The sequence below is a fragment of the Cebus imitator genome, unplaced genomic scaffold (genome assembly GCF_001604975.1).
Source record: "Cebus imitator isolate Cc_AM_T3 unplaced genomic scaffold, Cebus_imitator-1.0 Scaffold224, whole genome shotgun sequence".
Lineage (NCBI taxonomy): Eukaryota > Metazoa > Chordata > Mammalia > Primates > Cebidae > Cebus > Cebus imitator.
The window spans coordinates 1-23,146 of record NW_016107539.1 but is presented as its reverse complement, the minus strand read 5'-3'; the positions used below and the strand labels follow the sequence as shown (position 1 = coordinate 23,146).

The following is a 23,146-nucleotide window of genomic DNA, read 5'->3' as shown; positions in this document are numbered from 1 at the left end:
TCTCTCCCCCACTTTTTTTTCTTTTTGAGATGGATTATCGCTCTGTCACCCAGGCTGGAGTGCAGTGGTGCGATCTCGGCTCACTGTAACCTCTGCCTTCTGGGTTCAAGCGATTCTCCTGCCTCAGTCCCCTGAGTAGCTGGGACTACAGGCCTGTACCACCACACCCAGCTGTTTTTATTTTTAGTAGAGATGGGGTTTCATCACGTTGGCCAGGCTGGTCTTGAACTCCTGACCACAAGTGATCCACCGCCTTGGCCTCTGGAACATAACTACCTTAAATATTGAGAATCAGCCGCCTGTATGCATGTGTGTATTGACACACACATACACACATATGTACGCATATATTTTTGTATCAGAAAATGTGATCTCTGCAGCTAGCCTTGTTATTCCCCTGGTCCTCGAGATGTTCTCTTTGGGCCCAGCGCTTAGGGTCCTGGTTTTGCCTTGGGGCCCGCGTCTTGGCTGTGGTTTGTGGTGGACAAGGCCTGGGTGGGTGCGCGGCGAACAGGGGTAGGAACTGGCGCTGGAGTCAGCCATGAGTTGGGGACAGGACAGAAATCTCCAGGGAGAGAGTTGCCACTGGAGGCTCTGGTGACTTGAGCAGTGGCGGGGCGGGGGCTCCAACGCACTCCCTTCATCTGTTGGAGAGAGAAACCCAACAGGGAGGAGAAGCCTGGAACCCAGAGGCCGATCTGGCAGCTTTTGAATCTCGTGAAGAGGCATTTGCCTGACCTACACCATGTATTTAAAATACTTTGGAATTTGTTGATATTTCAAAACCGGGCAGTTTCCCATAAAAATCCATATTTTAGGGTTTTATTAGAACACTGGGCAAGCTGTCCCCAAGGCCCCCCATTTCTAAGTGGCAGGAGCCCCTGGAATGAGCACGGCCCCCACCTAGGGGAGGCACCTGCAGCCCCTCCCCCCTCCCCGCCATGGTCCCTGCTGGGGCCGCTCGCTCACTCCTGCCGTTGGCCCTGTCCCTGTGGATGTGTGCGATACAGGGAGGATTTTCAGATCTGTCTCCCTCCAGATTCTGCTCCTACCTTGTCACAGGCCATTCAGGAGGGACCGTGGGGAATACCACGTCTGGTGCCATGCCTTGGGCCAGCAGCTGGGCTTGTGCTGGGGGACGGCGGGTGGGATTGGGGCTCAGGACCAGGACACTGCCCAGGTCTGCAGTGAGGCTCCTGGCCAGTGCCCCAGTTGGGTGGGGGGGGCCCGGCACTGCCCTCAGGTCTGGCCACTCTGTCCACAGCCCTGCAGAGCGAGGCAGGAGCACGCCTCAGCCGAGAGCCTGATGGAGTACATCCTGGAGAGCTTTGCCTTCCTCAATGCCGACTTCACTCCGGATGAGCTGTCCCTGTTTGGGGGCTCCCAGGGTCCCCGGTGAGTGCAGCTCCTTCCAGCAGTGACCCAGTGGCCAGCACTCCCTCTGGGTGACCTGAGCACCACGCTTCCTGCAGGCCTCCTGCTCTGTTTCTTCCACTGTCCTCGGCTCAGCGCTGTCACTCTGTCATGCTCCCTGCCATCCCCGCACAGCCCCCGCAGGGCTCAGAGCTCGTCCTCAGTGACCACGAAGTGGGTGAGATCACCCCAGCCTGGCCCTGAGCCTTCTGCTCCAAGGAATCAGCTTTTACTATTATTTTTAAACCTTAAAAAATAACCACCGAGTATATGGTAGAAGTACTTTGAGGCTGGGCATGGTGGCTCATGCCTATAATCCCAGCACTTTGCGAAGTCGGGGCGGGCGGATCACCTGAGGTCAGGAGTTCAAGACCAGCCTGGCCAACATGGCAAAACTCCATCTCTACTAAAAATACCAAAAAATTAGCTGGGCATAGTGGCGCGTGCCTGTAATCCCAGCTACTCGGGAGGCTGAGGCAGGAGAATCGCTTGAACCCGGGAGGTAGAGGTTGCAGTGAGCCGAGATCACATCACTGCATTCCAGCCTGGGTGACAGTGAGACTCTGCCTCAAAACAACAAAAGTTCTTTGCCCTCTGCCCAAGATGCAGCAGCACCCACTGCTCTGTTCCCTCTGTCCCAGCGCAGGGCCCACACCTCCCGTGACAGCTTCCCTAGAGGCCATGCAGCACCCCCCCCCAGCCACTGAGGGCTTCTGCATCCACATCTCCTCACGCAGAACAGCAGAGGCTGAATTCCTTCTCACCTCTCCATGGGGCGGGCGTGGTGTTTTGTGCTGACACTTGCTTCTGCCCTTCCTGAGTGGCTGTGAGGGGATCGGGCCACAGGTCCAGCCTCTTACCATGGAGCGGGCTTGGTGCAAGCAGCTCTTGCCACTGTATCTCACACACCCCTCACGGCCTTGATTGTGGGGTTCCTGTCCCCCTTGACAGACGAGTCAACTGAGCCTTGGGGAGGCAGACTTGTCACAGAGCTGGGATTAGTTGGAATGGTCTTCTACCTCCACGAGGCATCCTGGAAGACGACTGCCCGCCCTGCCTTCCCCAGGCCCTGGGCCACACCCCCAGCTCTATTTTGAGTTGCTGCCGCCCTCTGCTCCTTTCTCCATCCTCCTAGTTTTCCCCTCGGCGGAACTCCCTGGGACCTGGATGGGCCTCCCTGACCCAGAGTGCTCGGGCGAGGGAGGGTTCCCCCCACCCTCAGAGGGAATTGATCTGCTACCTGGGATGATCACCTAGTTCTCAATTCAACTCAGAAAGGACCAGCCTCTGCCCCCACCACCATCACTGAAAACATCCAGGGAACTCACAGCCGGTGCCCCAGAGCTGGACGTGCTGCTGACGATACACCTCCAAGTCTGCAAAGCTCTGCTGCAGGTGGCTGGGCTGGGGGACTTGTCAGGGAGGGGCAGACAGGGGTTGGGAGTCTCTTTGCAAAGGGCTCATCTTGAAGGTGGTGGGATGCATGGTAAGGGATGACAGACCAGCCTCCTGGGAGCTACTGAGACAGGCTGTTACCCAGTGGAAGATGCAGACCAGGTCTGTGTGAATGCTCACGTGGCTCTTACACAGCCCAAGCCTTGAACCAGAGACTGTGGTGGTAGCTCTTTCATTTATAGATGCCAGAACCCTAATGCAAACTGGCTCAACCAAGAGGAAAATGTATTGGCTCATGGTATTGAAAGGCTCAGATGTAGGCTTCAGGCCTGGCTGGATCCAGGGGTTCAAATGCTATCAGGACTATATCTCTCACTCTCTCTGTTTTGCTTTGCAATGTGGGTTGGCTTCACTTTCAGGCAGGTTGGTTCTTCTTCTGGGGGCAAAGGTGGTCCCTGGCAGCTCAGCCTGTATCCCATCAGCTCAGCTACCTTGGTGAAAGGGGACTCCCCAGATGACAGTCAGGGAGCTGCCCCTGGAACAGAAGGGATGGGCACAAACAGCTGGGAGCCACAGCCCTAACAGCTGACCTCAGTGGGCATGCTCCATGCTAACCTGGAACATCGTGGGCTGCTTCCCAGAAACTGGCCTCCCCTGCTTTATCAAGGCTGGTCCAGGAATGCCTCCTGGAAGAAGTGGCACAACAAAAGCACGTTCTGGAGACACTTTCTGTCCTTGACTTTGAGAAGGTCGGCAAGGCAACATCCATCGAAGAGAGTAAGGAGCTGCCTACCACCCAAGGGCTGTCTGTGTGAATAGCACGGGCACGGGGTCAAAGCTCGGGGAGCCTCTTCTCCGTTCCTGATAGACAAAGTTAACCGGAGCCCAGTGTGGAGGCTGTGGCTGGCTGGGCTGGGAGAGACACAGGCTTTGCGGGGAGGTGGGAGAGGCGTCTTGGAGTTGCAGGATACACTCCAGCCAGCTGTGTGATTGTACGCCAATGATTCACCTCTCTGTGCCTCCATTTCCCTATCTATCTAAGGGGAGGGCACTGCACAGGGTTCACTGAGGTAACCCCAGGCCATATTCAAGGTACAGAATGCACACTCAGAGTAGCTGATCCCAGCTGCACCTCTGCCCCCTGGGATGTCTGCTCATAGGAGGCCAGGTTCTTTGTAGAGAGAGGCTGGTGACAGCAGCCTCTCCAGGTTGTTGTGGGGACTGCAGGTGGTGGCCCTGTGTAGATGTTTAGAGCCAGTTCGGAGAAGGGACCCTGCGTCAAGCCCACACCACCCTCTCCTCCCTGCCCTCTTAGGTCCCAGTGGAGGGAAACTCCTTTGGGGTCCTTGTCACGTGCTCTCCCCAACCTGCCACTCAGGTTTCTGAACTGGGGCTTTCAGTCATTCCACAGGTGTCGCGGAGGAAGGGGTGCCTGAAGCTGTGGAGGGCGTGCACGGGGCCTGGTCGGGTCCTGTCCTGCCCTGCCACGACGCTGCTGAACCAGCTCAAGAAAATGTTCCTGCACAGAGTCAGAGGGAAATACCCGGGCCAGCTGGAAATAGGTGGGTTCCCGCCTGTGTTGTCCATCGCCTCCCACAGAAGGGCTATCACGACTCTCCAGGGCCTTCAGGGTGGCCTCAGCTGGCTCATTTCAGCCTGTCTTCACCTCTGTGTCTTCATGACATCGAATGGAGGAGGTTTTTCAGCTTGAGTGGAAGTCTCCGTCCTTTCACTGAGCGAGAAATGAGCCTCCACCTGGGACCTTCTGAACAGTGTGTGGAGCTCTGAGGCTGCGTGCAAACCTTGGTAGGCCGGTGCATTTTTCTGGGGACAGATTCCATGCCTCCCACCAGAGCCTTACAGGAAGAATGAACCTTATGGGAAAGGAGGCAGGCAGGGGCCCACGAGGGCATCTAGAAATGTTGGCTGCACTGCGTTCTTCCCCAGAATGCAGAGCCCCACTGCTCTTCTCTGTGGAGCATGTGAAAGGTGACAGTCATGTTCCACGTGTCACCTGGGCTGCCTGTTGGCATGCCTATTCCCAGGCCCTGCCTCCAGGATTTAGATTCAGGTGCGGTGGGGCCTGGGCACAAGGATGAATCCAAGACGGTCTGACTCAGTGCATCGGAGTCACAGTCCTGACTCCAGCTGGGCACACTCCTCTCCCACGACACAGGGAGCTCAGTAAGCGACACCTGCCCTCGTGCCATCAGAAAGCCTTTTATTTTTTTGAGATGGAGTTTCACTCCTGTTGCCCAGGCTGAAGTGCAATGGCGCAATCTTGGCTCACTGCAACCTCCACCTCCCGGGTTCAAGCGATTCTCCTGCCTCAGCCTCCCAAGTAGCTGGGACTACAGGTGTGCACCAGCATGCCCGGCTAATTTTGTATTTTTAGTAGAGACGGGGTTTCTCCATGTTGGTCAGTCTGGTCTCAAACTCCTGACCTCAGCTGACCCCACCTGCCTTGGCCTCCCAAAGTGCTGGGATTACAGGTGTGAGCCACTGTGCCAGGCCCAGAAAACCGTTTAGCCGACCAGGTTACTCCCAGCTGAGAAGCGTGGAGGACTGAGGTCTCAGTTTCTCCTGATGTGCTCTCTCCTTTGGCCAGTGTGTCGCAGGCTCCTGGAACAGGTGGTCAGCTGTGGTGGGCTGCTCCCTGGAGCTGGGCTCCCTGAAGACCAGACCATCACCTGGTTCCAGTTTCACAGCTACCTGCAGAGGCAGAGCGTCTCTGACCTGGAGAAGCATTTCACCCAGCTCACCAAGGAAGGTAAGGCTGGGGTAGGTGGCTGTCAGAGCAGAGGAATATCCACGGAGCCCTGTCACATGCAGACAGCTTCTCGGGTTACAATTCAGGGACAGGACCACGACATGTCCCTGCCAGTTGTTCCTTCGGGAACCCTGATTTAATGAGATTCTGCATTCAGCTGATGGGGGTGATATTAGCGCCAAGGGAAGTCAGCTTTAAAAAATATGGAACAGAGGTCAGAGCTGGGTAGGAGGGTGATCTCGGCTTGCCAGAGTGCCTGGAAGCATGGGCTGTGGTTTTATTAATTTTCGGAGAGTATTGATCCTTTGTTAAAAGGCATTCCTAGAGATCCAGGAGCTCCCTGTGAAACTAGTCCAGCCCTGGCCTTGGTGCCCATCCTGCTGGCTCTGGGATTTGTTCCTCTGTGGCTCATGGCAGCAGCCAAGCAGATTTGCAGCTGTCCTACTGCACTCCCGCTCAGGCCCCGGGCCACCTCTTTCCTGTCTTCTAGTGACACTCATCGAGGAGCTCCACTGCACGGGGCAGGCCAAGGCGGTCCGGAAGCTGCAGGGGAAGCGGCTGGGCCAGCTCCAGCCCCTGCCCCAGACCTTAACAGCCTGGGCGCTGCTCCAGCTGGATGGCACTCCGAGGGTGTGCAGGGCGGCCAGTGCTCGCCTGGCGGGTGCAGTCAGGAACAGAAGCTTCCGGGAAAAGGTACGTTGTCCAGGGCAGGTGGCAGGCCCTAGCTGCAGATGTGTGAGCACAGATAAGCAGGTGTTCTCATGGAAAAGTCCAAAGCAGCGCGTGCCAGGGGCTACAGTGGCATTGGCTGTGAGCTATTTTGGAGGGACCTGGGCTGCCACCTGAGTCACACACATGAATGCACCTAAGCCTACCCCCTTCCTGCTTCCAAAGCAACACACTGTTAGGCCTCTGAGCGTCACTTGTACATTGAATGTTGTTCTTAGTGTTTTGATAGTCGTCTTTTACTTCCAACTAATATTCGAGGCTACCTGGTAATGGATCATTGTGTTCAGTCCATTTGAAAAACAAGAGAATGGACCCCTCTGCCTTTCACTCTTGGCCTGTGACTACTGTACGGTTAAGGTGCCACACCCTGAGGGGTGCAGGAAGGGTGACATCAAGGGCATAGCCAACAGTGCTGGTCTCAGCTCAACTGGAGAGGAAATCTCCAGTTCTGTTGCCAGCAGTCCTCCTTGGAGCCCATATGCCTACTTTGCGGTCTTTTTTTTTTTTTTTTTGAGACGGAGTCTTGCTCTGTCGCCCAGGCTGGAGTCCAGGGGTGCAATCTCGGCTCACTGGAACCTCTGCCTCCTGGGTTCATGCAATTCTCTGCCTCTGCCTCAGCCTCCGGAGCAGCTGGGATTACACAGGCACCCACCACCACACCCGGCTAATTTTTTTGTATTTTTAGTAGAGATGGAGTTTCACCATATTGGCCAGGCTGGTTTTGAACTCCTGACCTGTGATCCACCTGCGTCGGCCTCCCAAAGTGCTGGGATTACAGGTGTGAGCCACTGCGCCCGGACATTTTGGAGTTGTTTTTTTACCTCTTTATTTGTAGTCTTTTGAACATGCGAAAGTAGACACAGCAATACAATGAATCCATCTGCCCTCATCACCCAAGCCTAACCACCATCAACCCACAGCCAATCCTGCCCCTTCTTCCTTCACTCCCCTCTATCACTATGAAACATTCTGAAGTATCATATTTGACTTTAAATAATTAACTATATGTGTCAACAGGTTAAGAATTCTTTCGGCCGGGTGCGGTGGCTCACACCTGTAATCCTAGCACTTTGGGAGGCCGAAGTGGGTGGATCAATGTCAGGAGTTCAAGACCAGCCTGGCCAAGATGGTGAAACCCCGTCTCTATGAAAAACACAAAAAACTAGCCAGGCGTGGTGGTGGGCGCATGTAGTCCCAGATACTTGGGAGGCTGAGGCAGAGAATTACTTGAACCTGGGAGGCAGAGGTTGCAGTGAGCAGAGATTACACCACTGCACTCCAGCCTGGGTGACAGAGCGAGACTCTGCCTCCAAAAAAAAAAAAATCCTTCAAAAATCAGAACTATAATACCATTATCATATCTAAAAAATTCACCATGAATTCCTTTATATCATACTTCTAAATTCCCAAGCCTCAAGTATCCTGTTTTATTTTTGTTAAACTAGAATCTACATAAGGACATGCATTGTGAATAGCTGATGGCTTTTAATTTCCATTTAATCTCAAGGTTCCTTCTCCATTTCTTTCTCTGCTTGCAGTTAATTTCTTGACGATCCCAGGTTGTTCTGGAATAGCTAGACTTTGCTGCTTGTGGGATGTAGTCTAATGCATTTATCTGTCTTCTGTAGTTCCTGAAAGCTAGTAGTTGGGCTTCAAGGATCCACTGAAGTCAGGTGTATTTTCTTAGGGGGGTGGTTTAGAGGTATGTGGGTATCTTTTCATACTGTAAACAAGGCCTCCATGGCTGGGTGCAGTGGCTCACACCTGTAATCCTGGCACTTTGGGAGGCTGAGGCAGGTGGATCACCTGAGGTCAGGAGTTTGACACCAGCCTAGCCAACATGGTGAAACCCCGTCTCTACCAAAAGTACAAAAAAATTAGCCAAGAGTGGCAGTGCATGCCAGTGGGCAGTATTCCCAGCTTGGAGGCTGAGGCATGAGAACTGCTTGAACCTGGGAAGCAGAGGTTGCAGTGAGCTGAGATCGTGCTACTGCACCTCAGTCTGGGTGACAAAGTGAGACTCTGTATCCAACAACAACAACCACCCAAAAACCTTCATCTTCATGTGACAAACTTTAGAGAGCAGGAAACACTGAGGCGGGAGCCAGAGTCACCCCAGTGACAGATTGCTTGGCCCCAGATGGGGGTACTGAGGAGGGAGAGGGCTGCCTTCCATACTGATGTGTCCTGACAGTCCTCCTCACCAATGCCATGTAGGAAGGAGCAGGAGGGCCCCGATCCTACTCAGTCTCCCTGTCTTCCCAAAGCAGCAGACACTTCAGAGAGCCACCTGCAGAGGGAAAGGTGGCCATTCTCATTTGGCTCTGCACCTGGGCCCTCCTTGGCCCCACTCATGCAGTTGAAGGCGCAGCCGCAGAAGCTGGACTCTGCTGTGGGCGGGGCATGAACTCATGTGCTTCCTGACAAACTCTACAGCAGTGCATGAAGCAAGTGCCAACTTTGTTTTCAGTGCAGTCAAGTTAGGCCCAAAGAGATGAACTGAGGTGGCCATGGTCACGGGACTGAAGAAGGCAGGGTCACCGCTGTGACTGGAAAGGGGGCTGAGGAGAATAGGCATGTTTTCCTCTGGCTCGGGGCAGCAGCCTTGCCCCTTTTCAGCTGAGGAGGGCAATGCCCTCGGTATCATCAGCTCTTCTGTTGGTCTGAGCTGGGCATCTGCTTTCTCTGATTCAGCATTTTACAGACAGCAGTTTCAGAATGTACTTCTAGAATATTAGACAAAAAGAGCTTTCTTCACTGTAGTAGCCCTGGGACCAGTTTTTAGGGATAAACCCCACAGTACAGATCTTGTGACTGTGGACACCTGGCCCAAAGATGGAGAGATCATGACCTGAATGTTGTTTAGAGAAGAGCGGCCACTGCATGCCTTACTGTCGGCACCCGGTGGCTGACGGACCCTGGAACCATGGACTCTGCTTCTGCTCGCCCCTCCATTCACAGCCTCCTCCTCTCCCCAGGCTCTGCTCTTCTACACCAATGCCCTGGCAGAGGACGACGCAAGGCTGCAGCAGGCTGCGTGCCTGGCGCTCAAACAGCTCAAGGTGAGCCTGATGTTTCCCCACTAGTGGCTGACAGGGAAGCCTGCTGGTGGTTAGGGTTAGTTAACTTCAAAATGATTCCACTGGAGCTGGGCGTGATGGCTCACGCCTGTAATCCAAGCACTTTGGGAGGCTGAGGCAGGTGGATCACCTGAAGTCAGGAGTTCGAGACCAGCCTGGCCAAAATGGGGAAACCCTCTTTCTACTAATCATACAAAACCCCACAAAAACTAGGCATGGTGGCACATGCCTGTAGTCCCAGCTACTCGATACTTGAACCCAGGAGGCAGAGGCTAAGATCACACCACTGCACTCTAGCCTGGGTGACAGAGTAAGACCCTGTTTCCAAACAAAACACCTAAATAAGCAGTTCTAGAGGAGCTGTCAGCTCCACTACCAGAAACTCTATGACAGCAATACTTAGTGGGCATTTGCTGTGGCTCTGGGTGAATACGCAGGCGGCCCCAGGAATTCACTTTCTGAGCTCCTGAATTACATGTTTTTTTTTTTTTTGAGACGGAGTTTTGCTCTTGTTACCCAGGCTGGAGTGCAATGGCGCGATCTCGGCTCACCGCAACCTCCGCCTCCTGGGTTCAGGCAATTCTCCTGCCTCAGCCTCCTGAGTAGCTGGGATTACAGGCATGCACCACCATGCCCAGCTGAATTTTTGTATTTTTAGTAGAGACGGGGTTTCACCATGTTGACCAGGATGGTCTCGATCTCTTGACCTCGTGATCCACCCGCCTCGGCCTCCCAAAGTGCTGGGATTACAGGCGTGAGCCACTACGCCCGGCCCTGAATTACATGTTTTAAAAAATTCTGTTAAAAATCTTTTAAAGGGCCAGGGGCAGTGGCTCACACCTATAATCCCAGCACTTTGGGAGGCTGAGGCAGGTGGATCACCTGAAGTCAGGAGTTCGAGACCAGCCTGGCCAAAATGGGGAAACCCTCTTTCTACTAATCATACAAAACCCCACAAAAACTAGGCATGGTGGCACATGCCTGTAGTCCCAGCTACTCGATACTTGAACCCAGGAGGCAGAGGCTAAGATCACACCACTGCACTCTAGCCTGGGTGACAGAGTAAGACCCTGTTTCCAAACAAAACACCTAAATAAGCAGTTCTAGAGGAGCTGTCAGCTCCACTACCAGAAACTCTATGACAGCAATACTTAGTGGGCATTTGCTGTGGCTCTGGGTGAATACGCAGGCGGCCCCAGGAATTCACTTTCTGAGCTCCTGAATTACATGTTTTTTTTTTTTTTTGAGACGGAGTTTTGCTCTTGTTACCCAGGCTGGAGTGCAATGGCGCGATCTCGGCTCACCGCAACCTCCGCCTCCCGGGTTCAGGCAATTCTCCTGCCTCAGCCTCCTGAGTAGCTGCGATTACAGACACACACCGCCACCCCCAGCTAATTTTTGTATTTTTAGAAGAGGCAGGGTTTCACCATGTTGGCCAGGATGATCTCGATCTCCTGACCTTGTGATCCGCCTGCCTCGGTCTCCCAAAGTGCTGGGAGGTGTGAGCCACCACACCTGACTTCTTTTATGTCTTTTCTTTTTCCACTTTAGAATACTTCATGAAGGGGCTATCAAGTATATACCTTAATTTAACTTACTTACCCACTCTCATAGGAAATAGTTTTTTAATCCTAAATAATGTCATTATGATCATGTTCGTGCATAAAGCTTTAAAAAGCCATGGAGTTCTGAATTATTTCCTCAGGCTAGACCCAATCCTAGAGCCAGAGATGAGCATTTTTGAGACTCTTGATAAAACCCACACATAAATCCCATGGATGTGAGGGGATTTCCGCTTTCCCTCAGCCTCACCTGCATTTGGAATTGCCAGTTGCTAGACGAAAGACAGTTCAATACAGATTAAACTCACTCGTCCCATTCGTTCTGGGATGAATCAACAGGAAATTCCAAGAGAAGCTGGCTAGGATCAGAAAACCAGCAAGGGCCGGGTGTCCAGCAGAGGGCGCTGCGGCACATGCCAGTCCTGGGCCTGCAGGAGCAGCCCCGGGTATGTGCCTGAGTCAGCGACGTCCTGGCACAGGCTGCCCTGGAGAGAGGAGGGTAAGGAGAGCGTGGGGGAGGTAGGAAGGTCCAGAAGGCAGCAGGCCACCTCCTTTTCAGCAGGCATCCAGGAAGACAAACTCTGCTAACAGCCTGGCTCCCTAGCAGGTGTCAGGGCTGAAGAGGCGAGGCGCTTCGAGTCCAGAGGTACCTCTTATGAGCCTGAGGCCACCTAGGAAACCTGGAAGCCTGCAGAAAAGGGGTTGAGGCCCCAGAGACCACGCTAGGGCTGGCCCTGCAGGGCCGCTAAGTGGACTCTACCACTGTTGAGAACACGCCCTAAAGGACCCTCTCCCCTAACCTCAAACAGGGCGTTGAAAGCATCGACCAGATTGCCAGCCTGTGCCAGTCTGACCTGGAAGCCGTGCGGACGGCAGCCCGGGAAACCACACTGTCATTTGGTAAAGTAGCACATCCCCTGCAGCGCAGCGGGGTTCCTGGGGCCCTTAGAATCTGTGCGAGGCCACACCCAGCTCTCCTGGCTGGCAGAACAGCTCTGGAGCACCCCGGATAGGCAGCGTTAGCAGCCCTGGTGCAGAGCTGACCTCTACCCTTTGCAGCATTCTGCCAGGACAGGCCTCGTTCGTGGCTGGGGTGGCAGGGAGTGTCTGCTGTCTTCTCAGACTTTACGATCTTTGGGACAGAGGCCAGAACCAGGGCAGGGGTAGAACATCCTAGAGGTAAAGGCAAGGCCCCTGGGCAGCAGGAGTCACCAGGTGGGGGCTCCTGCACATACGCCCTCCCCCACTGCTTTGCAGAGACCACCGAGACCCATAGTCACTAAGCACCAAGGCCACCTTGGCCCAGGAGAGTAGGAAACGCCAGGGCGGCAGGAGCCAACCTGGTGACAGAGGCCTTTGCTATTTCAGGTGAAAAAGGACGGTTAGCTTTTGAGAGGATGGACAAACTCTGCTCAGAACAAAGAGAAGTCTTTGGCCAGGAGGCAGATGTTGAAATCACAGTATTTTAAAATATCCTGGCTGATGAGCAAGTCTCGCCTCGGCTTTTTTTGCTGCTGCTTGGCCTGCATGTAAAGCCTGAGCTCTGGGTAATGGTGCCGTCTGCTCCTCTAGGAGTGTGAACTGCCCAGAGCTCTGCCTGAGGCTCCAGCCACTGACCCAGGGCATGGGCTGGTCTTTTGGACAGGACAGAAAAACGCAAGGCCACGTTCAGCGTTCCAAGGGCTGCATGTCCTCAACGTCGCCCCCAACTTCTGGCTGAGGGTCTGTCTGACTTTCCCTGAGATGCAGAGCCGAGCCGCACTTGGCGGCCACCTACAAGAGGGCCAAGGCCAGGTAAAGTGAGGCCCTGAATAAAAGGCTCCATGATGAGGGTACGGAACTCCAGGCCTCCCTGCCGGTCAGCCACTCAGCACTTCTGGGTCAACAGACACTGGGATGGAGAAGGCTGCTCAAGTCATTTCAGCAGCAGCCAGCTGGCACCCCGGTGAGCTGGGGAAGGTGGGAAGGCACAAAGCCAGGGTTTCTACAGCTACACTCTCCGCTTGACCTGCAGCTGGCGTGCCATGGAGCCCACGGACAGCGGCTGCTGGACTGTGAACCTCACCCTCCCTATGCTCAGCGACACAAAGGGAAGAAGCCGCATCAGCCCAGGAGCCCTGAGCAGCACGGGGAGTAGAGCCGCTCGCTACCCAAATGCAATCCAGCTTCAGAGGCAATTGAGGGCCTCGTCAATAAACTGCTCCAGAAGCCATCAGCTGCCCTGAAGAAAGAGTTCGCTGAAGAACACGTTGCTTTATAGAAAGAAAATGAGTTTCCTATTTAAGTCTATTAGAAAAAAGCAAACCACATCCTGAGAGTCTGTTAATGTAGACAGAACCTAGGCTTTGAGGGTGCTGTAACCACGGCATCAGAGAACTTTCCCATCCAAACTTCCTGTATATATTTTGTGCTTTTTTGGTTTAACTTTTAGAAAACCTTGTTCATATGTTCAGTTCTCTGGAATTTCAATTAAACTATTTTAATTGGTGTTTTACTTTTTACCCAAAAGAGTAGACAGCGGTTGTTTCCTCAAATCCCTGCCAATGAGGGGGTCACTCCTGTGGTCTCGTGGGGCGCTGTGAGGACACTTGAAGGAGGGGCCTCAGGCAGCGGTTCTGGTAAACACCGTCTCTGGGCTCCTCCGCATGCTGGTGAAGGCTCCAGGCATGCTCACCCCATACGGGCATTCTGCAGCATGGCCTGTGCCCCACCTGATTTGTCAGTCCCCCTCCTCTTTTTTTAAGCAGCAGTACTAGCCTAGAGTAGAGGTCCCCAACCCCCAGTCCACACACCTGGTACTGGCCCAAGGCCTGTTAGGAACTGGGCTGCAGGGCAGGAGGTGAGCGGTGAGCGGGCATTACCGCCTGACCTCCACCTCCCGTTAGATCAGTTGCAGCATTAGGTTCTCCTAAGAGTGCAAACCCTATTGTGAACTGTGAGATCTAGGTTTTGTGCTCCTTATGAGAATCTGATGACCTGAGGTGGATCCCAAAACCATCCCCCACCACCCCCAGGTCTGTGGAAAAACTCTTCCATGGAGCCGGTCCCTGGTGCCAAAAAGGTTGGGGACCGTGGCCCTGGGGCAACCTCCCTCTTCTTGAAAGCTTAGATGACCTTTTTCATACCTGAAACGGTGGGGGCCACACTGACATCTGCAGCCCCAGGACCCTGTGGGGCCACATGACCATAGCCTGTCCTGTTGCTGGTCTCAGGAGCCTGGGCCTGCAGTCAGCTTTGAAACAGCTGAGGAACCTTGGAGGGTACAGGGGAACTCTTTGTACTGTTTTTGCAACATTTTGCAAATACAGTATTACTTCAAAACAAAAAGTCAAAATAAGTTTCCGGGGAATTTACACCGTTTAATTTTGTACACAAATGAAAGACTATCTTATTTCTAAGTCAATTCTGTATCAAATAGACTTTATGTACTGAGATGCGGTAACCATTGTCTCTTATAGGCAATTGGGTAATGGACACAGTTTTGAGATTACAACTTAAAACACTGTTCTTCAAACACCACTGATAACTTTGTGAAATTATCTGAGGGCCTATGCATGCCAAGTGTGGGTTTTGGGAAGGAAATGCGCTGAAGCCTACGGTGGTCAATAAGCTCCCAGTCAGGAAAGCATTGCAGCCTGAGGGCGCTGTCCACGCCAGGATGCTGAAGTTAATTCTGGGAAGTGGAAAACTCTAACCCCAGCTGACTGACATCTGTTTCACATCAGCAGGGATGGAAAGAAACAGGAGTCGCTCATCCAGGCTTAGGTCTATTAAGCAAAGAAAATGGGAAGCACCCCAAATTCATGTTCTTTAGAAAAAATTTTTATTGTTGCAGCTAAAAGGCAAACCCATCATGAATATGGCAAGTTGGAAAACTGTACAGTCTGACAGTTCTGTGAGGTCACAGAAGACCCTGAGACATGCCCCCCGCCCACCCGGTCATGCAGCCACGTATCCACACACACCTGAAAAGGTATTATACCAAAACACCTCGCTTTTTTTTTTGTTTTTATTTTTGTAAAAATGGTTTATTCCACGGCCATTGTAAAAAATAATGACCTGATGAGTAAATATCAGCTTAAGGCATATAGCAGAGCAGCTCGCTACCTCTCCAACATCCGGGGAACAGGCTGGAGAGCCCCAGCCGCTCTCCAGGGTAGGCGGTTAACCAGTACGTCCATTTTGAAATGCTACTATATATACACATCCAAACTACTACATACATATACAGGACTTAAAAACAACAAGCCCAGCTCAGAATGCTTACAGCCTGGCACCTAAACCCTATCCACACCTCACCACAGCTCTGCGGGGTGACGCCTCGAATGTTCCCATCACAGAATCTCTGTACTGGCTTCTACCACGAGAAAGGCAAAATGTGAAAATGCTGGCAAGGGAGTAGCCCCGGAGCTACAGCTGCCGTGTTTTTCTTGTTAAAAAGCCACTTAATGTGGAGGTCTTCAGTTCCTTTTGCAGGAAGAGTCGTGAGCACCAGCGGGCCCCCCACAGAGTTCGAAGGTGGGGCAGACACGCCTCTCTCGGCAAGGTGAACCAAGGCAGAGACGGCAGCAGGCTGCCTAAGGGACCGTCACCCAGGCTGTTTAAGAAGTGTGGTTTCCAGCAGTTGCCTCTCTTCCAAATCACAGTTTGCTCAAGTAGAGTGCTGACTTGGAATAGTGGAGGCTGATCCCAAATGTGGGGGAGGGGGGTCCCCTGCTTGCCTCAATCATGTCCAGAGTGTGAGGTGTGAATATGGCTTCCATACCCTTGGAATGTCTGAGTTACAGCGAGACCCTGCTGTACCAGGACAGGCCGGGCCTCACCAGGAAGTCACTAGAGTGTCATGCCAGGAATCCAGCAAATGCCTATTCCTGGAAAACTGTACCCTATTGCTGAGTGACAATGACTTCAGCAACAGGCTTAGGAACAACAGCCATGTAATGATCAGGTCATGCACAGGCAGGGTAGACTTGGACATGGGCACATGAGTAAGCGGAGATCCAAGTTTCTCATTTCAAGCACATAATTTTCATCAGGGCACAAGAAGACCGTACATGCATTCTAATACACTTGGGGGAGTGGTGATCGAGAACTAGAGCTAGCAGATAAGCGGGACTAAGTCATCTCACATCATGTTTCTTATTAAATACCCACGTGTTCATTATATATTATAGCATTGTTCTACCTTCTCACGTTACCCACAATATCACTAAATAACGACTGCTTACAACCGTCCTCCTTCCCAGTACTGGTCTGACGCAGCAGGCCCATGGCAAAGTCTTCCATTCCAGTACTACCTGAGGATTGATTATTGTACTTTTTGATAAAGCCCTTGATGCAAGGCTGACATCAAAAAATTTTAATACATTATTGGTTCAAGAAAATGCTAGTGCACTATGGACGCCTTTAGGGGAAAGTTGTTTAAATAAATATGGAGTGGAGAGTTGCTCCCTGCAGATTCGAGGGGGGCTGTTGGTGTGCCACCCGCTGGGCTGCTCCAGGTAGGAGCCCTGAGGGGGGGGCCCCTGGGACGGGTGCAGGCCCCTTCCCTCTGCGCCACCAGCAGGGTCCTCTCCTTCGCTCTCCTCAAAAAATGGCTTGTGGATTTGGTACTCGAAGGGGAAGGGAAAAAAGTAAAAGGATGAGGGGTGAGACACACATTCAGGGAAGATGGGTTTTAGTGCAGAACCAACGTCCGTCAGGGGCCCGGCTCTCTACGCGGTCCGGCGGCCCTTACCTACCGCGGCATGCCTGCTAGTCGGGCGTGGGCTCTGCAGGCAGAGGCGGACAGTGGGTGGAGGTGGAGTGGAGGAGGGTCAGGCTATGTGTTGCTGTTGAACAGGAACTGGAATGAAACCAAACAGTTCAGATGAGCCCAGACCCGCACCTGCAGAGCTGTCGCCTCATGCATGACCCCAGCCACACCCCCCAGCAACTCCAACCTCTGAGGGAGCAAAAGGGGTTTTGGTTTTTCTTTTTACAGTAGCCCCCTCTCCCCAAAAATTACCCCCAAGGAAAAAATTGTTTGCATTTTGCAAAACCATCTGATGTACTCGGCCACCTGGAAAGAGGTAAAATATTTAAAATGATGTAACAGTCTGAGGTCATTTCCGTGGCCAGAGCTCGGAGGCTAGTCCTCTCTTCCCCTTACTTAACAGCAACACACGTCTACCGTGAAGATTTCTGCTGAAATGGCACTTCTCCCAATGAGGTGGAGCCCGCTTCTCTGAATCAACAGCGGGTTGACAAGCCGATGGCCACCCTGACCCCAAGGCAGAGGCCTGGCGGAAACCCATTTATGGGGATGGGGTGATGAGGGCTGGTACATGAGCAACATGGCTGCCACAGGAGGGAGCAATGGAGAAAGGACAATGGAAACCCAGCAGGGACACCCTGAGCAGAAGCAGAGGCAGGTTTTGTTTTCTAGATGGCCTTTTGCTGCTGTTCTTCCTACTGTGGGAAAGCTCGAAGCCCCTGTCCTGGCTCAGTGTGCACACAGCTGAGGGGCCTGAGCGCAATAGCGTCCTAACCCTCTTCTCCAAGGGAGTTTACATTCATAAAAGTTTGGGATTCCTTCCCTGGGAAATCAAATATAAATTATATAGCTGATTATATCACCTAAGGGTATGAGAAAGTTTCATAAGTGCCTAGAACTTTTTTTTTTCCCCCAGAAATAACAAAAAGCTGCTTTTTATAAAGGTTAAAAACAACAATGTGTTGTAACTCTATTTTTTTTTCAAAAAAAAAAAAAAAAAAAAAAAAAAAAAAAAAAGAGAGAGAGAGAGAGAGAAACAGACATATTTGGCATTTTCTCTACTTACTCCTGAATAGGTTAAGGCCCTGAGATTAGACTCTTATATTCTTGGGACCAGAGGGCTCCTTAAAACCCAGTGCATCGATCCTTAATTCTCTTGTTAGCCCTTCCACAGTTCCAGACTTTTAAAACCTTTGCTCTGTTTCTTCTGAGACTGGCTCAGATGCGCCACAGAACTGAATCCTACCATCGGGCTAGCGGCCAGTGCTCTCTGCACACGCGCACCTTGCCAGCGCGTCTGTCAGTGGAAACATACCCTGTAGCACAGGTACGCGCCGGCCGTGAGGACCGTAGCCATGCACATGTTGACCAGGAAGGGCTTCCAGTGAGTCAGAGCATGGTCCTCCTCCTTCTCGGGTGGTGACGGCTCTCCTTTGGCTGGAAAGGCAGCCTGGGCACCTCGAAGACTTCCCCCCACGACCCGACTTCTAACTTCAGTGTCTTGACTCATGCTGAGGAATCAGAGGGGCAGGGATGGGTTACTCACTTGGGAGAAAATGAAAGGCAAGGATGCTGCTACCGTGGCAGCAACTCTAGGAAAAAACAAGCCACACATAGACAGAGTAGGCTGATGTTAACCCTGCCGGCCAGACAGCCCCCTCTGCTTGGAGGGACGGCCAGGCCAGGGCCCACATCAGCCTGCAGTCCACTTGTCACCCCTCCCCCAGGTACTTCAGACAGCAACCACACCCAGGGCAGGGAGCACGGGTGCTTGGGCGAGTGGTCACTGATGATCTAGCTGGAGGCTCCACTGGTGTACACACTATTGTGTGACTTGCTTTCTCATGTGCTGCATTTGCAATGTCTGGCCACATCAGTACACACCCACACCTCATTCTTTAGGAGCTACGGGACATCCCAACACGCAGAGAGAACATAATTGATCAGATTGCTGGTTACAGCATTGGCTCGTCTCTAATTTTTCACTACTACAAACAATGCCACAACACACACCTACCTACACATATCTTTACATGCTTGTTTTGAGAATGGCTACAAGGTACATTTCTCCATGTATACAACTGCTGGGTCAGAGTAAGGACATGTCTTAAAACCTCCCTCCAGAAAGCAGGGATCAAGCCACGGCCAGCAGTGACATCTCTCAGCTGGAACTAACACCTACTTGTTCTGCAAGCTTTCCGTGCACGGCCACCTCCTGCAAGCAGCCTTCACTGACAACCACAGCACACACGTCTATCATACCACTGTCTGTGGACCCCCACCGAAATAGGCTTTGGGTCTGCCTCTTTTCCAAAAAGATGGTCTAGAACACAGACCAGGGGACATGGGGACATGTGGACATGTGCTAGTTAACTCAGTGCTCCACACATATCAATAGGTACGCAATAATAGTTGTCAAACTGCAAGGAAGTAAAATGGGAATTTAATCAATACCACATAAAAAAGGTTACATTCCCCAAAGGACTACTGTGGGGACTGAAAGTACATGGACATCACATTTCAGGGCTGGCCGGAAGCCTGGCGGGGGGCGGGGGAGGGCAGAAAAATGCTACTCAGTGGCACTAAGCCACTCATTCCAACAAGCACCACAAGGTGGCACTAGAAGCCCACAGAAGTCCCCCGTTCCCCAGGGAGGTGGAAGCGCTGCCTGCCAGCAGGAGGCCTCGTTCACAGGGTCTCAGCACCAGCATGTGATTCTAGAACAGAAGGTCATTTCCCCTTACCCCAGCAAGCTGGGACCCAATCATATTACCTTTCCATGCTGTAGGGTGTGGCATTTAAGGGGCTTCCTGTTTCTTCCTTGACGGGGCAGACTTTATCCTCCCCGGTCTCATCCTTCACCCACTGGTGGTTTGGGAAGAAATCCCTGCATTTCCCATTGTGTGGCTCCAGGATTCGTTTTGGTGGCCGGGGAGGCGGGGGGACATGCTCAGGTGGGGGCTCCACATCCTCATGGGAAAGCTCCTTCCACTGATCCTTGAAAGAGCAGCAAGAGGAAGTCCTATTAGTGTTGGCGTTGGCTGTTTTGTCAGGAAATCCCATCACGTGAGCGGAGGTGATGGCTTGGCGAGGGGCTCTCGGCTTCTCGGGCTGCAGCCATATATCGGGAAGATGAAATCTTTTGAAAATAAAATCTCTTCTCCTATCGATGCTCTCTACGTGAGCACTTCAAATGCACAAAGTGGAACATGGTGAACGTTCTGACAACTCTCTAGCTATTTTAAACATGAAGGGCAGCTACACCAGATGGTGTTTGAACTGTTAAACTGACAGCCTCCTTCAAGGACGAAAAAGTTAAAACGGTCACACCTGGATTCAAAGAAAAGCAAGGCTGACCTGCACGGAAGAGTCTCCCATGATGAATTTGGCCCCTTCGATCACAGCCAGGTAGGAGAAGCGCAGCTGGTCTGCTGTCTGGATCAGCCCCATCCGAAACTTCCTCATTTCTAATAGCACTTTCTTGATATCAACAGAAGAAGGGTCTTTCCTTTTGTCCATCTGAAAGCCAGAGAGGAGACGTAAGTCAGCTAGGTCCCATTCTCTCGGGCAATGTGACTAACATGTTAGGATGTCTGTCCCCTCCCAACGTCATGCTGAAATGGGATCCCCAGTGTTGGAGGTGGGGCTGGGTGGCAGTTGTCTGGGCCAGGGGGTGGGTCCCTCATGAAAGGCTTGGTACCCTCCCTGACATAATGTGTTTGCAGAGATCTGGTTGTTAAAGAGTCTGGGACCTCCCCCATCTCTTACTCCTGCTCCTCTTCACCTTCCACCAAGACTGGAAGCTCCCTGAGGCCTCCCTAGAAGCCAAGCAGAAGCTGGTGCCATGCTTCTACAGCCTGCAGAACCATGAGCTGGTTAACCTCTTTTCTTTATAAATTACCGAGTCTCAGGTACTCCTTTAAAGTGACGCAAAAACGGACTAACACAGAGACTTTCTGTATTTCAGAAGAGGAATGCTCCAGTTTCTACTTGGGAAAAAACATCAAGGCAGAGCAGGTGGAAGAATTCCCTGGGACGCCCACAAGGGCCTCCTTACCAGCAAGAGGCAGGTATCAGCCAGACAGAAGGTCCCAGACCTGCCGATGCCTGCACTGCAGTGCACCACAACGGGGCCGTGCTCCGGGCTGAGTGACCCCGACTCTCGGACTTTGAAAAGAAAGTTCAGGAATGAGGCTGGCGATTCGGGGACTCCAAAGTCAGGCCATGTGGTATAGTGGAAATGTAAGATCTCTCGAGTTTCTTGAGTCTGAAAGAGAAAAATTCTCATGATGGTTCTCAGAGAATCATTTGTACAGAAATCACTAGTTCCAAGTTCACTTAGAGTCACCTTCCAGTCATCGACCTCTAAGAGGAACATTAATTTTCAGACTTTCTCCCAGGGTCCACGCACGCAGTCAACAAACACCATGCCCTGGGGCCAGGCCCTGGGCTTGAGGCTGAACCCTCAGGGTGCACCTGCTTAGACTTCACGTCCCTTAGGATCGAAGAGTCCCCCCACCTCTTTTCACTGATGTCCCTGTCACTTCCACTGTCTATATGGTTACAACTGGTTTCTCGCCATCTCACGAGTCACAATGATGCTGTGCAGCCACCCACAAAAATCTTGTCATAAAGCCCTGCAAGGCCTCCTGTGAAAGAGTGAACAAGGAACAGCAGGTGAGGCACTGGCTCTGGGCAACTTTCAGACGGGGCTTTAAGATGATCTGGAAGTTTCAGAGGATTGTCACTTTAGAGGAAAAAGTAACAGACTTGGTCTCCAAAGAGTGGTGACCCCAAGGTGTGGCTCAACGCCCAGCTGAAGGGGCAGTCAACACAGACGACATCGGTCCATGAACTAAGTGTGTCCTGTGCGCTGGCGCTGCGTCTCCCAGCAACTGATCCAGGCAGGTACTCCCATTTTTCTGATGAGCAGGTGGACGCTTGGAGGCAAGAGTCCATGCTCAGAGGCTGCTGCAGACACTTGTGAAAGGAGGACCACAGCCCTTGCCCCAGAGTCTCTTCCCCTGGCTGGGTCTGCCCCAGGGGAACAGAAACAACAGCATGGGGTCTGTTTCCAGGTCTGCTTCTTCCTTGAGGCTTCCAGCAGCTGTGATGAAAAGGCAGCCCTCACAGGAGGGGAGTGCGCAAGATCTTCAATGACCTAAGAGCTCACAGGAAATGGGAACCAGTCACCTGGTAAGCAAGGCCCTGAGAGGGAAAGGGCTCCAGAAGTGAAAGTCTCCTGACATGGGCCCAGGAAGGCAGCCACAGACAGGAACCGCACCAGCCTAGAGAGCTTCCCTGCGGCCTGGTGCCAGGGCCACCTGGAGAGCAGCTGACAGCAGGATTCAGGCCACAGACCTGCTTACGATGCCTTCCTTCACTTGATGAATGCCCACGCTATGCCAACCATGTGCCAGTTACTGTGCCAGGGAGGCGGGGGCAAAGATACCACCTCACCCTCACAGAGCTCATGGTATAGTTACTAGGATTTCCCCTGACTCTGCTGGGATGAGAACATGCAACACAGTATACAAAATTAGCCCTGCCCCAGCCATTAAATACACCAGTAAATAATATTTAATATCTATTCAATATTAAATACAGCATCTTACACAGAACAAGGAGAAATTTGTGTGCGTTAGGATAACTGCTAGAATCACACTAGGTAATACCATCATTCTTCCCTCTCTAGAAAATCATATCCAATAACCTTAATGACATTAAAGAAAAAGAAATGCTTCTTCTATTTGGGGGGTGGGGGCAGGCGGGGAAGAAGAAAAGCACTTAAAATGTATTTTAAAACTGAGTAAGAAGCAAGCATGCCAAAAGCAAGTTTTCTTTTAATCCTCCTAGGTGTGGGTTACCACTCGCTGACACCCTCCCTCACACCTGCCCACCTCTTTCACAAGGAATTCATTCCAGCATTGTGCTAGAGCAGACAGCCATGGCTGAGAAAAGTCTTTTAAAAACAAAGTCTGTTGGAGCAAACAGATCCTAACACCAAAACTTCGGATCTGGGTGTATGCGCCCTGCCAAGCAAAAAGCATACAGCTCTTGTGCTCTCTTTAAATTCAGTTTCCCTCAACAAGCAGGAGTTTACCAGAAGTCACTCTCAATGTCAGCCTTGCAAATGCTAAAAAGCATTCTTTTTAAAGTCTACTGCATAAATCCTCCAGCACATTCCAACACGCTGCCCATGATACTCCTGAGAATCCTCCAGAAAGTGCCTCCATCCATCATACTCAGAGACCCTCTCTGCCCTGCCAGGGCTTTGGCAGGGCTGGTGGCTCTCGTGCCGCCACCACCAGAGGGCAGAAAGCACTCTCAGCAGCTGCACTGTTGCCGTCCTCAAGAGCCAGGCAGCCCAAACCTCTTCTCTACTTCCTGGTATCCTGTGCTAAATTCTAGATCTTACTTCTACTTTTTTTTTTTTTTTTTT

The 23,146-nt window shown here is 52.1% G+C and overlaps 2 protein-coding genes across 2 annotated transcripts in view; one reads left to right on the top strand and one right to left on the bottom strand.

Moving 5' to 3' along the window:
* Positions 1-14,257, top strand: part of RIPOR3 (RIPOR family member 3) — a 105,962-nt gene extending 91,705 nt beyond the window's left edge. The window contains exons 12-20 of the mRNA XM_037727242.1: positions 1,265-1,395; positions 2,688-2,808; positions 3,450-3,585; positions 4,209-4,370; positions 5,417-5,578; positions 6,069-6,271; positions 9,286-9,369; positions 11,759-11,849; positions 12,318-14,257. Of these exons, the coding sequence (XP_037583170.1) occupies positions 1,265-1,395; positions 2,688-2,808; positions 3,450-3,585; positions 4,209-4,370; positions 5,417-5,578; positions 6,069-6,271; positions 9,286-9,369; positions 11,759-11,849; positions 12,318-12,418 (1,191 nt within the window). The 3' untranslated portion in view covers positions 12,419-14,257. The remainder of the gene's footprint in view (positions 1-1,264; positions 1,396-2,687; positions 2,809-3,449; positions 3,586-4,208; positions 4,371-5,416; positions 5,579-6,068; positions 6,272-9,285; positions 9,370-11,758; positions 11,850-12,317) is intronic.
* Positions 14,258-14,749: 492 nt separating this feature from the next.
* Positions 14,750-23,080, bottom strand: PTPN1 (protein tyrosine phosphatase non-receptor type 1). The gene is made up of 5 exons (XM_017496859.2): positions 20,762-23,080; positions 20,062-20,223; positions 19,478-19,701; positions 18,020-18,215; positions 14,750-16,794 (listed from the first exon to the last, which is right to left on the bottom strand). The coding sequence occupies exons 1-5, from the start codon at positions 21,080-21,082 to the stop codon at positions 16,771-16,773; spliced, it is 927 nt and encodes a 308-aa protein (XP_017352348.1). The 5' UTR covers positions 21,083-23,080; the 3' UTR covers positions 14,750-16,770.
* Positions 23,081-23,146: the final 66 nt, after the last annotated feature.